The following is a 12,028-nucleotide window of genomic DNA, read 5'->3' on the forward strand; positions in this document are numbered from 1 at the left end:
GTTGTCTTGGCGAGCATGGCGTACTGGGTACCCTGAAGTGCGTTTCGACTTGAAAACAGTAACACTGTTTTCCAGAGATGTTTGTATTATTATTATTATTATTATTATTATTATTATTATTATTATTATTATTATTATTATTATTATTATTATTATTATTATTATGCCTGTTAATGTCTTTGGGTTTATTCAGAAACATATAATCTGTTAAACCATATATGGGGGTTCACGTTTATGGTGTTTTATTTTTCTAATTTTCAAGGATTTGATGTTTTCTAAAATTCGTTTTAAAGCAACTTAGCACTTTCTTGCTTCTTTTGCAACATTACGTCAGCGTGTAGTGGGTTTGTCGCCCCCTACTGGTGCACAAACCTCCCAAACTGGAAATGGCCATCAAATAAACGACGCATGCGCTGTAGTCGGCGCTTTAAAACTAGTCTAGAGGAGGGAACGGGAAAGGTCTTGTAGGTTGACTTAAACATTACTAAAGGTAAGCTAATAAAGAATGAACTCTGTTTTCATAAAAAGGAACTAACTCAACATTGAGTTCAAGAACGCAGTCGTTTTAGCCTTATTGATCCCGAAGCGTATTTTGTCTCGGAAACTAGCTGGCTAACACAAGCCTGTTAGCTAGTAGCTGTTATTGTTTTTCATGGTTTCGCGAGACCCAAAATGGAGGAGATGGCTGCTGCTACTGCCAGCGTCCTGCTCAGCCACTCCCGGGTCCTTGATAAGCATTCACTCTAAAATGTCCGCTCCTTTTCTCCATTTCTCTGGCTTCCATTTTCTGTTTTTACACTGCTAAGCTAACGTTTAGCTTAACGTATTCCTAGCGAGTGATAAACAGGATTCAAACTTATATTCTTTGGATTGTTTTAGAGTTTGTTAAGGTGTACAATTTTAGTTGTTGTTTCAAAGACGACGTGTTTTGTACATGCTGTAACTTTTCAAATGCCTCTTGTTTTTTTGTTTTTTAATAAAAATAATATATTTAGGATTCACGTGGAAAGCAGTTGTGTGTAAATAAACCATTGAGGAGCTGCAGGATGAGACGTTGTCATGACTCTGAGATCCACTTTCGTTCTAAATCCTGGATTCAAGACCAGCGCTGACTCCACCGTCTTCGGTAACACGTTCATCGGGGTCGCCACCGTGAGTCCTGTGCGCATCAAAAGGGAGTTCGGCGACTTCGCCATCGATGTGCAAGACGTGCAACGGGGCGAGATCCCAAGAAGCAGATCCAAGAACTTAGATCCGAATTACATGACAAGCAAAGCTGCCACACCTGCAGAAATAATTCAAGGTGACAAACCTGTGGGGGTATTGACCCCTGTCACACCAATGGGGGGTGAGGGAACCCCAGTGAAAGGTAAACCCCTCACTGTTGACAGTATGGAGAACCCCCAGATGGCTGTGAACAACAACCCTAAGGACGGTGGCGCTGATGATGGCGGAAAGGTGATTGGCCCTGGAATGCTTGGCACCGCTTCCATTGAACTGTCCTCGGAGGGCAAATGGAGGAACATCAGGAAAACCCCTGCCAGTCCACACACACAAGCAAACTGCCTTCGCCAGATCCTCCTCCTTCAACTGGACCTCATAGAACAGCAGCAACAACAGCTGCAATCAAAGGATAAGGAGATCGATGAACTAAAAGCAGATAAGGAAACGGTATGTCAAGAGTTTGTATCTAGTTAATAATATCGTTGTGCCACTTTTTTAGACACCACATGTATTTACTTTGTTTGTCCTTCTACAGCTTCTTGCACGCATTGAGCGAATGGAACGCCGTCTCCAGCTCACAAGGAAGGATGTTCCCCGTGACAAGCGCCTGTTTCAGCCTTTGGAGCCATGGACTCCTGACAAAGAGGACATATGGGATCTGGACATTGAGGAAAATCCACAGCCAAATTCGGCCACACCCCTTCTAATCAGTCGGGGCGGAAAGGGTCAAAAAAGGTAGGAATAAAGCACGACATACAGAGAACATACAGTTCTTTATTTTCTATTTATACCTACTTCACTGTTTTTCTTTTTCTCTTTGTGCATCCAGGAAGTCTTGCTTTGGAGATGCAAAAATTCAGAAATCTCGGGGGAAAAGTGCAAAACATAGCCCCCAGAAATCTGAGAAAGACTCTGGCTCTCCCAACCAAAGAGAGTTGCGCAGTAAAGAAACTCCAGAGAAGGCTTTCCCTTTGAGGTCAGAGGCAGAAAAGGACAGTTTGCTCCCATGCAAAGAGGAGCCTGAGATGAGCTGCCAGATTGAAGATCTGCCCTACATGTCAACCACAGAGATGTATCTTTGTTGTTGGAACCAACCTCCTCTATCTCCTTTGCATGAGACTTCCCCCCAAAAGGAGGAAGAGGTGGCCAGTGAGTGGACTCCTCATGTAGTACATGATATGCTGATTGTTTGTAAGCCTAACCTATATCCCACCCTCAATCACTTAATCTGATAAATGTCCCCAAAGCACCCTGGAAATAACCTTTTTTTTCTTTCTTTTGGTTGTTTTTCTCTTCGCCTGCCAGTTCCCTCTTGGAGGGAAAACCACATTGAACCTTTAGCAGAGGACCCTTCTTTTGACCCTCCAGAGGTGAGGCTCTTTAAAAGGAACATTTTCTGAACTCTTAAAAGCACTTATTGCTTGATTTTCTTATTTGACCGTTTCTTCCTGTTTAGCTGATGGACGACGGCACATTTTTGAAACGCCACGCAAAGCTGGAGTTGGACGAGAAGAGAAGGAAAAGGTACTAACAACAACTTGTATGTTGTAGTATTTTTGTTACTTTGTTCCAGTTCAATCCCCATAAAGAACAAATGCTTACAAATCAATATTTGTCAAAGAACATTAAGCTACATCAATACAGAACATTTACCGGTTCAAAAAGACACAAAAATAAACATTTAGTTTAGCCTAAGACAGTAAATACTTAAGGAGTGCTGTTAGAAGTAGGATCATTCTACAACCACACACTTTTATCACGAATTATACTCTTTAATGCACAATGTGCTATAAGCTCCTATTATTTTATAATTTGTTTCTTCATTATATAGTCCCATTAGCTGTCATGCACCTAGGTATGTGAAATTTTTTCTCCACATTTGACTTATGGGAGCCGTGAGCTGCAGACACATCTGCGCCTGAAGCATTTGGTGGTAACCTCCTAATCCAACCCATTAATGCGGTGTCAAGCAGGGAGGCACTATGACCCATTTTTAGAGTCTTTGCTATGATTCACAACCTTCCAGTCTTGAGGCGGACACTCTACCACAAGGCCACCGAGCTTTGAACTGTACACACTGATTTTTTTCATTTTGCATTTCAGGTGGGATATTCAGCGAATCAGAGAGCAGCGCATGTTCCAGCGTTTGCAGCAACGAATGAACAGGAAAAAAAATGTCCAGGAGATGGAGCCAGACTTGTCATCATTTTATCCCGACACCGAAGACGGTACACCTGCTCAGTTTATGCTCTATCATACTTTAAAGACCCACTCCGATCATCTTTTGATCTATCGTAAACGTGTTCCCAGTTGTCTTTTAATTATGATTAAGGTGCTTTTAGCCAAAATGAATAAAAAATCTGTCATTTTGCTAGGACATAGTTTCTGCAGAGCGACAGGAGTTCATTAGAAATTTTCCTGAGTTGTTGGGGAGGAGCAGGCCCGCCCTCCATTTCCCGTCAGCTATCTGTTTACACATTCTCTCCTGCTAGCCTACAGCCCTTCACACCCCCAACCTAAAATTAACAGTGCAACAAAGATGACGACTAATAGTGGAGCTATCCAGTCCTACAGTTGAGCCAGATTCCAGCTCGGACGAGGAAAATGAAGATGTACGCTGAACAATTTGTCTGCAAGTGGATGCATCACGGAGTGGAGCAGGGAGCTTGTGGCCTGCCCAGTGCTTTTTTTTTTTTTTTTTAATAACATTACAGATAAGTTTTTTCCAACTGCATTTTTTTCATCTGTTCCTGATCCACAACAATTTGAATAAATGAATACACAAAAATGCATTGTTAATCTTAATTTTCTTCTTTCATGTCCTCATTCATCAGAAAAATGCCACAACGTGTTAAAAGCACAATTTTCATCGGAGTGGGTCTTTAAGACAGAAGTTTATGCATTGTTTAGAAGCAAGAAATGTTTTCATACAGCACCTTTTACAGTAACTTTTTTTTTTCCAGTTGAAAGCATAATGATCACTCCCTTTTTGCCTGTGGTTGCATTTGGTCGTCCTTTGCCTAAACTTGCACAACAGTAAGTAATAGATGTCTCTTTAAAATCTGCTGTTTTCACTGTTTAGAAATGTTTAGAAACGGTTGTTCTGAAGGAAACACAAAGCAGGCTGTTGTTTAGGTTCATTTGCAGAATTACTGCCATAAAATTGTTAACTCATCTAAACAGGTTATTAATGCTGATCACCTAAAAATATAATAAACAGAGAAGTTAAGGAACTGCGTAATAAAAGGTGCACTAGTTTAAACCAACCATAAGGAGCGTCCAGTCTTAGAGCTGGGTGTTGTGAATCTGGCTTTCCTTTTACTTTTCCCACTAAAAGCATGAAATAGTTTTCCTTTCCTTTTTCTCTTTAAGCACAAACTTAGTGTTGAGGTTTTCTGGGGTAAGATGACTATGTAGTTCAACTTTGTTCAAGATAAACTCTCGTGGTAGAATGTGTGACTTGAGTCATTTTTTTATCTGATCTGCCATTTTCGCTCTTTTTTTTTATGAATGTCATTTTTGTTTTCTTAAGCTTTATGGATGAGTCGAAAGTTAACTGACAAAACTTAATTTCCCTCCAGGAACTTTGAACTGCCTTGGCTGGACGATCGAAGCCGATGCCGAATTGAGGTTCCCAAGAAACACACCCCTCACCGGACCTGCCGAAAGTGAAACTGGCCCAGGATTAACGGCCAAAAGTTCCAACCCTAAATTCGAAAATTCTACCTTTGTCTTGTCTGAGGAGATTGGGGCGTGTCACTTCAGCCTGTGGGAGTCTGGTCTTACCACCTGACCGCCTTCAGACTATCAGGACATTATGGGGAAACAAATTGATGCTACCAGGTTACAGTTCCCATGCTAGCAGTTGTTGTTCTGGTAGTTGTGTGCATGTTCTGCAACATGTTTGAGATGTTTTGTTCAAGCTGTGCCATGACAGATGGATTTTTTATCACGCAAAGGTGGAGCTTTTGTCCATTTTGATGCATAATTTGTGGGCAGAATGCACTGAGAGGTGTGGAGAAACCTTGAGCTTGGACTGTGTATCATAAGCAATACAGACGCTTTGGTAAGTCTTGTGCTTTGACTTTCCCTGCTATGTTCAATTCCAAGTATAACTCTTCATACGGCTTTTACCGTTTGCTCACAAATTAAAAAAAAGAGATATTTTCTTCAATGTTAAGGGAAACATTCTAAGATTTCAACCAGTATGATTACACAGAAAACATTTTGGTGTAATGAAACCACAAACATTTTATTGAGTTTTTTTCCTAAATAAAAACAAAGAAATGGAAAATCAGTCAGGTCTCAAACCAGGGTTAAAACCATTGATCTGTCCCGATTTTTTTTCTTCTTCTGTTTGTTTATTTTTGGGAAACTTGCATGTACTCTATATACCTGTTGCAAAAAATGAAAATGATCGCATGGCCTCACATTAGACTTGGCGATAAGCTCTATTTATTGGGCTTCAAAATCTACTAAACTGTATCTTTAAAGCATGATTTCCGCAGCTCCAGCAGTCTGCTCATCAAGTGGCGTAAATGTTTTCAATCCTAACAATATGCTAACATTCACTAAATATTTGGCTATATTTGTTGGTCCCTTTCGTTGACTGATGTTCAAAAGGGGACTTTATAGATGAATAATACGCTGTGTAGCTGTAGTCCTAGGATCGCTCCGCTGTCCGCTCCTTCAGTGCTGCCGGTTCGTCTCTGAGCTGGTTCCAGTCCTGCAGTGACCGACGTCTGCAGGAGTTTGTTGTCGCCGCATTTGCTCAGCCTGCATATGATGCAAAGGCTTTCTGCAGCTTCGGGCCTCCAACTGCCCGGCATCCGTCCAGGTTAAGTCTGGAAATATAAAATGATTTTGTTTTTTTCCTCCTCTGTACATAGCTTTCAGCAAACAAATGTACATAAAACATGGCTGTTATTTTTTTATTATTTAATGTTGAAAGTGTTGAGTACATTTACAATAGTTCTATGATTGTATGTTGACAAATGGACAGTTTTGAAACATTCTTTTGGAATAAAATGAATACGTCTATCCTCTGGTTTTGTTTTGCACATTTGATTCTCTACAGTCATTTATTTGATTTGTGACTTGGGTACAATTGAGTTCAAAAGGATTTGAATGCTGATTGAACATATTTGTGATGCATTATTAAAGAAAAACATCCATTGAATGCACATTTTTCAAATTTCAACCAACTTTTATTGGCATTTGACAAATACGTTTGGGGAAAAACAGCTTCTAAACTTTTGTCCTAAATAAATAGTTTATGTGATATTACTTTTGAAATATAGAAAATGAAAAAAACTTTAAGTGTTGCAAAGCTTTAAATTTCACTCAAAAGGTGCTTTTTCTTTTTTAAATGGCTCACTGAGAAGGAAGCTCAAGGTTAATTTTACGGCATTTTTTGAACTGTTGACTATCAACTGCAGTAATTTTGATGAACCTTACAGAATTTTTTTGTAGCTGCTTCAAACTTCTATCACATGGTCAGTCAAAGGTATTTTTCACACCATAAGGCTTATTTAGGGGCTCCATTTCTGTACTTCACCCGTACAAAAGGCTCACCAAGACATAAGGCACAAAAAGGGTAAGGGAAGCAAAAGTGAGTTAAGTTGAACTGCTTTCTCGCTCTTATTGGTAAAATTGTTTGTGAACATTTTCACTTCGTATAAAAAATGATTCCCACTAGTCATAACATCTTTTCTAGTGACTAATACAAGTCCCCATTTCTAAATTTCCTGCTCAACCTTAAACACTTTAACATTCTTAAACTAACTTGAAGTTATTGCGTAAGAAAACTAGTTTTAAATAAAAATTGATCATTTAGAATGAAGTTTAATTTTTCTTACCCACTAAGCAGATGCAGAAGATGAGTAATCATCTCAATTACTCAGAAAAAAGAACAGAAAGCTGTTTCAATCTGGATCAAGGGATATTTATTTAACAAAGAAAATATATATATGTCAATTTCTCATGAAAGAAAAATAGAAAAACCCCAAATTTTGGTGAAAATGCTGATTTTAAAATGTCAAAATCCAGCAAAGTATTTAGATCGCTTTATAAACCGCTGAACAAACTTTACCAAGTCAATTTATTAATGGTAGCAGAAACTGCTCAGGTACAGAGGAGCTGCTGTTTCAGAGTTTTTGCACATTTTCTTGACAGCTGGTAGCAAAGAAATCTAAAAATCAAGACTTTTTAGTGATGATCCAACCATCAAATCTGCCTCATATACAAAATACGACCTCTAAATGCCAATCGTATTAAAAGTAACTTTCTTCAGTATAACCAGCTTTTATTTGGTTTCCTTTAGATATTTTATCCTTAGTGTTAATTCAAATAATGAAAAAAATCCTGACGTCTTGAGGAGTTAGTATTTACAGACAATAGAAAAAATGCTCCAGACTCTTAGGCCATTTGTATTATTTGGCAAAGTCTTAAATGTGACAATGAGCTAGATAAATGGATAAGGACCTTCCTTATGTTTTTCCTTGTTAGGATAATGATACACTTGTGAAAAGAAAACACCTCAAACAGAAAGCCATAAACCTTTATAACATATGGTCGCTTGTGGTAGTCAGCCAGTATTTAGACACTTTTTTGTGGATCTCCATCAACAACATGACAAATGGGCTTGTTTTCTGCATTTAGTCTCTTCTGAGGTTGTTCAAGCGCTCCTCCAGATCTGCATCAGCATCAGCCAAGGCGGCTTGGGGTTCCGCTTTCTTTCCTCCTGCCACTGAAAGGCTTCCCCCAGTACTGGGTAAACCTGAAATAAATAAATAAAATGCAGTCAATCAATCGGAAGATACGCTCGCTTCAGGCGCTGGAATTACAGACGGAATCCTTACTTGATAGTTCATCTGACAAATTCAGACCGAGCTCATCCAGCACTTGGGACACAATAGCATCACTGCACACAAACACAACAACACAACACAACACATACACTAGTTAGATCAAATACAGAAAATATGAAAACAGGTCCAAAGATGTTCTCTTATGTATGTCAAAAAAGCACATTTTTGTAGATAAAACATTTCATGTCATATGCTTCATCAGTTGGGTAAAGATTTCCTTTTTTATTTTAAAAATATAAAGACATTCTTTAATAAAACAGCCGGGGTTAGCCTTTGTTCCAGCACATGACCATAATGTCTACAGAACACAAAAACTGTATGCAACATATCCAAAATATATGTATTAAATAAGCATATTTATTTAACAATATGAATGAATGATTTGTTCTCTGATTTAACCTCATACAGAGCCTGAATGCTTTTCTGTCTTTTCATTTTTGGTTTTTGGCACAGTGTGTTGCATTTTTCACAAAGATCTAAAAACACATATTGATCTGAAAATTATTCACATTTATTTAAAGAGGCTCTAATCAATGTGGCGTCTTGAACATTTCCTTTTAAGAAGAGAATTTACAACACAAAACCTCAACTTGTTGGATGATAATGCGCTCTACAGAAAACAATATTTTGTCATCTCAAAAAGTTTCTCAACAAATCAGATATTCTTACAACGATTAATTCTGTCGTTACACTACTAAACAGTGTATTGAGAAGTTCCTGTTGCAGTATAGCAGGAATTTCTTTAATAAAATAACTGACTTGTTCCTAAATTTCACTTTGAAGGACTGAGATACAGACATTAATTACAAGGAAAAAAATTAAGGTAAAAATGAAATGAGAGGCAAATTGAATACTTGGCCTTTAAAATTCTGCTTTTTTTTTTTAAAGCTTTTATGATTTTAAAAGTATCATCTTGTTATGCATGTGTATGGATACATCTGTTTATTCCTGGATAACTGTTAACTGATAACTAGGATTTATTGAAACTTGGTTTTACTCTTCAACAAATTTTAAAACATAAACATATGGTGCTTCTTTTTTATCTTTAAACAACCTTTAAAAAATAAGTTTGTTGACTATTCCATTCTATTTTATGGGAATTAAAGATAACACAATGCTTTAAGTTAGGCAGTAAAAACCTCAATTCTGAAGCTGTTGGTGGCTGTGCTAATCAGGACATCAAGCCGCTGATGATAATGACCACAAAAGAATAAAAAATTTATGTGTGTTTAAGCACAACTAGTTCAGGAAATGTGAGGTTCAAAGAAGGCATTTTAAAGATAGCAGTGTCAGCTTTTACCTCTCCTCCTCATCATCTTCATCCCCCATGGCGTCGTCAATGGCGTCATTCATCATCTCCTCCTTCATGTCCATGAGTTCACTCTGTTTCTCAAACTCCATCATGATCTTCTGGATCTGAGGCAGTTTCAGCTGTGGGAGGGAAACTATTAAACCTCCTCAGCACAGAAAGATGAATGGCTTCTTTCTCTCACACAGTGATGTGATCAACAGACCTGTCTGTTCATGGTGGCCATAGCCTTAGTGACGCCTTTCATCGCCTGCGCCATGCTGTTGTTGGACTTGAGTGTCTGTATTTTCAGACTGACAGCCTGAATGTTTGCTTTCATCATGATGAACTTCTTGACGTAGCGTCTTGTGCGAACCAGGTCCTTGGCCATGATCTTCACTGCATCCTGCAATGATTGAAGCGGCATAAGCTGCACCCATGTTGCTAAATGAACCACAAAGTGAACACACTGTGTCCTGTCCACCCGCTTCTCACCATTTGTCCTTGCTTGGCCATTTTCTTGATGTCAGCGATAATCTTCTTCTCCTGCTGTTCCAGTTTCATTCGCTCTCGGTCCAGATCTCTCATGGCTCGATTGAGCGCTCGCTGGTTCTGCCTCAGCATCTCTTCCGGCGTCTTCCTCTTTCCGAACAGAAACTCCATCTGCTTACAGGTAGTAAAAAAGATCAACCAATGCAATATGGAATTAGGGCTGCTGCACGATATGAGGAAAACTCGCAATATTAGAGATTAATATTGCGATAACGATATAATTTGCAGTATATAAACAAATGGCAAACTAAAAAAAAACATCATTCCCATTTCATTTCAACAGTTTAAAAATTATACTCCAAATGACCCTCGTCGACATAGGTGACAAACATCTAACATAATAGGCCTCCATCTGATTGGTCAACAACCTGAAGGCGCCCATTCGATTGGTCAAATGCATAAAGGGATTTATTTGATTCGTTAAATGCCTCAAGCTGGCATAAGATTGTTTTAACACATTTAAGGTTTATGATTTATTGCGATCTTTGCTGTCTTTTGCGATATGGACATTGCAGAGCTGGATATTGCGATAACGATACATTTGCGGTATAGTGTGCAGGCCTATATGGAATATTGACATAATATGGAAATATTTTAGAGCAGTATAACAACTTTCATTAAGTCCACTTGCATCAAGTGAATCAGTTACTCTTTCACATTGGGGTGTAACAATCAAACAATTTGCATTCCAACGATTCAACCAGATCGATCTGCCTGAGGCAAGCTGTTAATCAAATCAACCTATACCATTACAAAATACTTTTAAAATGAATTGAATCAATTATATTGATCTTGGAAAAGACCATGTGAATAGAGACATGGTAGTCTAATTTACTATAACATGAAAAAAACGAAGTGCATCACAGCGGACAACACATGTGATGACAGCAAAAAATGATCAGTTACAAAGACATATGACCATACAGCGTGCTAGAATGTTCCAATAATGTTCCCTTTGGATTATTTTTATGTGGAAAAACAACAAGGGGCTGAATATTAGGTAACAAAAATGAGTATGGATTTGTCATTAATTGTTGTTTACTTGTTTGTTTGTACACATATTTATTTTATACTTGATTATGTGGCAAGAAATAGAAGGAATCTGGAAAACGTCACCTGCCTTGTTCAGTACCAGGTATTCATCTATGAGTCACAGCGGCTAAAGATGTCCTGGATTGATCTTAGATCAATGAATCGGGTCATTCAATGAACCAATATCAATAGATATCGGTAAAACTCTAAATTAATGAAGCTGTTATTGTATTATGACGAAAATTAATTGTGGTCACGAATTTAAACCACTCAATTAAGACATTATGAATACAAATATATATAATTCTTTATGTTCTTAAAAAAAAAAATCACAAAACACTGCACCTTTTAACACCAACATATGTTCTAATGATTCAAAAGTCCGCGGAGGTTATGAATGTAGAGATGTATATATGGCGAAAAACCTATTCAAATATTTCCATCACTAATTAAGAAAAAAAAGTAGAACGCCCAAGAGTTAAAGGTATTAGATAACAAGAAATGGGGATCAATCATGTTCTATTACTCAGCAGTTATATCTACTAGTTTAGTGCCAGAGGCCCAAAATCTAAATCCAGCGTTGGGGCGGCTGTCCTCCCATCAATTGACTCCCTTTATGTCAGCTAACAGCTCCTCCACAGACCGGACCCAGAGACCTGAGGACGCCACACTCACCGTGGACCGGGACTGACGACTAACCCAGAGGATAAACGGCGGTTAACGTGTATTTTCTGACTCCAAATCCTCTCAGATATGAACGGTTATTTTGTTTTCTTTCTAACACTTCCGTGTTGCGAGGGTTGCATTTCCAGGAAATGACGTGTTCTTGAACACCTGACAAGATGTCAGCTTTCCATGACATCACGTTTGGTTAAGCTCCAAAAGATCAGAGGTAAACAGGAAATGAAGAACCTTCGAAATAAAAGTTTTCAAAGTACCGGCAGAAATCAAACGCTTAGGAGTTTGAGACAGAATTTAAATAAGACCACACAAGGTCCTATTACTGAAATATGTTTACTAAATTTGTTTAATTTTTTTCACTCAAGTTGTTGAAGATTGGTTG

The 12,028-nt window shown here is 38.3% G+C and overlaps 2 protein-coding genes across 4 annotated transcripts; one reads left to right on the forward strand and one right to left on the reverse strand.

Moving 5' to 3' along the window:
- The first annotated feature begins 375 nt into the window (after nt 1–375).
- On the forward strand, nt 376–6,271 carry msl1 (male specific lethal 1 homolog). Of its 3 annotated transcripts, none has more exons than XM_004080654.4 (9): nt 376–490; nt 996–1,671; nt 1,760–1,959; nt 2,054–2,415; nt 2,530–2,594; nt 2,681–2,748; nt 3,328–3,452; nt 4,188–4,260; nt 4,806–6,271. In XM_004080654.4, the coding sequence occupies exons 2-9, from the start codon at nt 1,060–1,062 to the stop codon at nt 4,894–4,896; spliced, it is 1,596 nt and encodes a 531-aa protein (XP_004080702.1). In that variant the 5' UTR covers nt 376–490; nt 996–1,059; the 3' UTR covers nt 4,897–6,271. The 3 variants fall into 3 exon arrangements, with proteins under 3 accessions (XP_004080702.1, XP_011486703.2, XP_011486705.1); XM_011488401.3 differs by having other exon boundaries at nt 2,054–2,373; nt 2,506–2,594; XM_011488403.3 differs by having other exon boundaries at nt 2,054–2,373.
- A 1,039-nt stretch (nt 6,272–7,310) lies between these two features.
- chmp2a (charged multivesicular body protein 2A) lies at nt 7,311–11,785 on the reverse strand. The gene is made up of 6 exons (XM_004080655.3): nt 11,641–11,785; nt 9,877–10,044; nt 9,608–9,787; nt 9,394–9,524; nt 8,085–8,146; nt 7,311–8,002 (listed from the first exon to the last, which is right to left on the reverse strand). Exons 2-6 carry the CDS (start codon nt 10,042–10,044, stop codon nt 7,881–7,883), a joined length of 663 nt encoding a protein of 220 aa, XP_004080703.1. The 5' UTR covers nt 11,641–11,785; the 3' UTR covers nt 7,311–7,880.
- Nucleotides 11,786–12,028: the final 243 nt, after the last annotated feature.

The sequence above is a fragment of the Oryzias latipes genome, chromosome 19 (assembly GCF_002234675.1).
Source record: "Oryzias latipes chromosome 19, ASM223467v1".
In the NCBI taxonomy this organism is placed as follows: Eukaryota; Metazoa; Chordata; class Actinopteri; order Beloniformes; family Adrianichthyidae; genus Oryzias; species Oryzias latipes.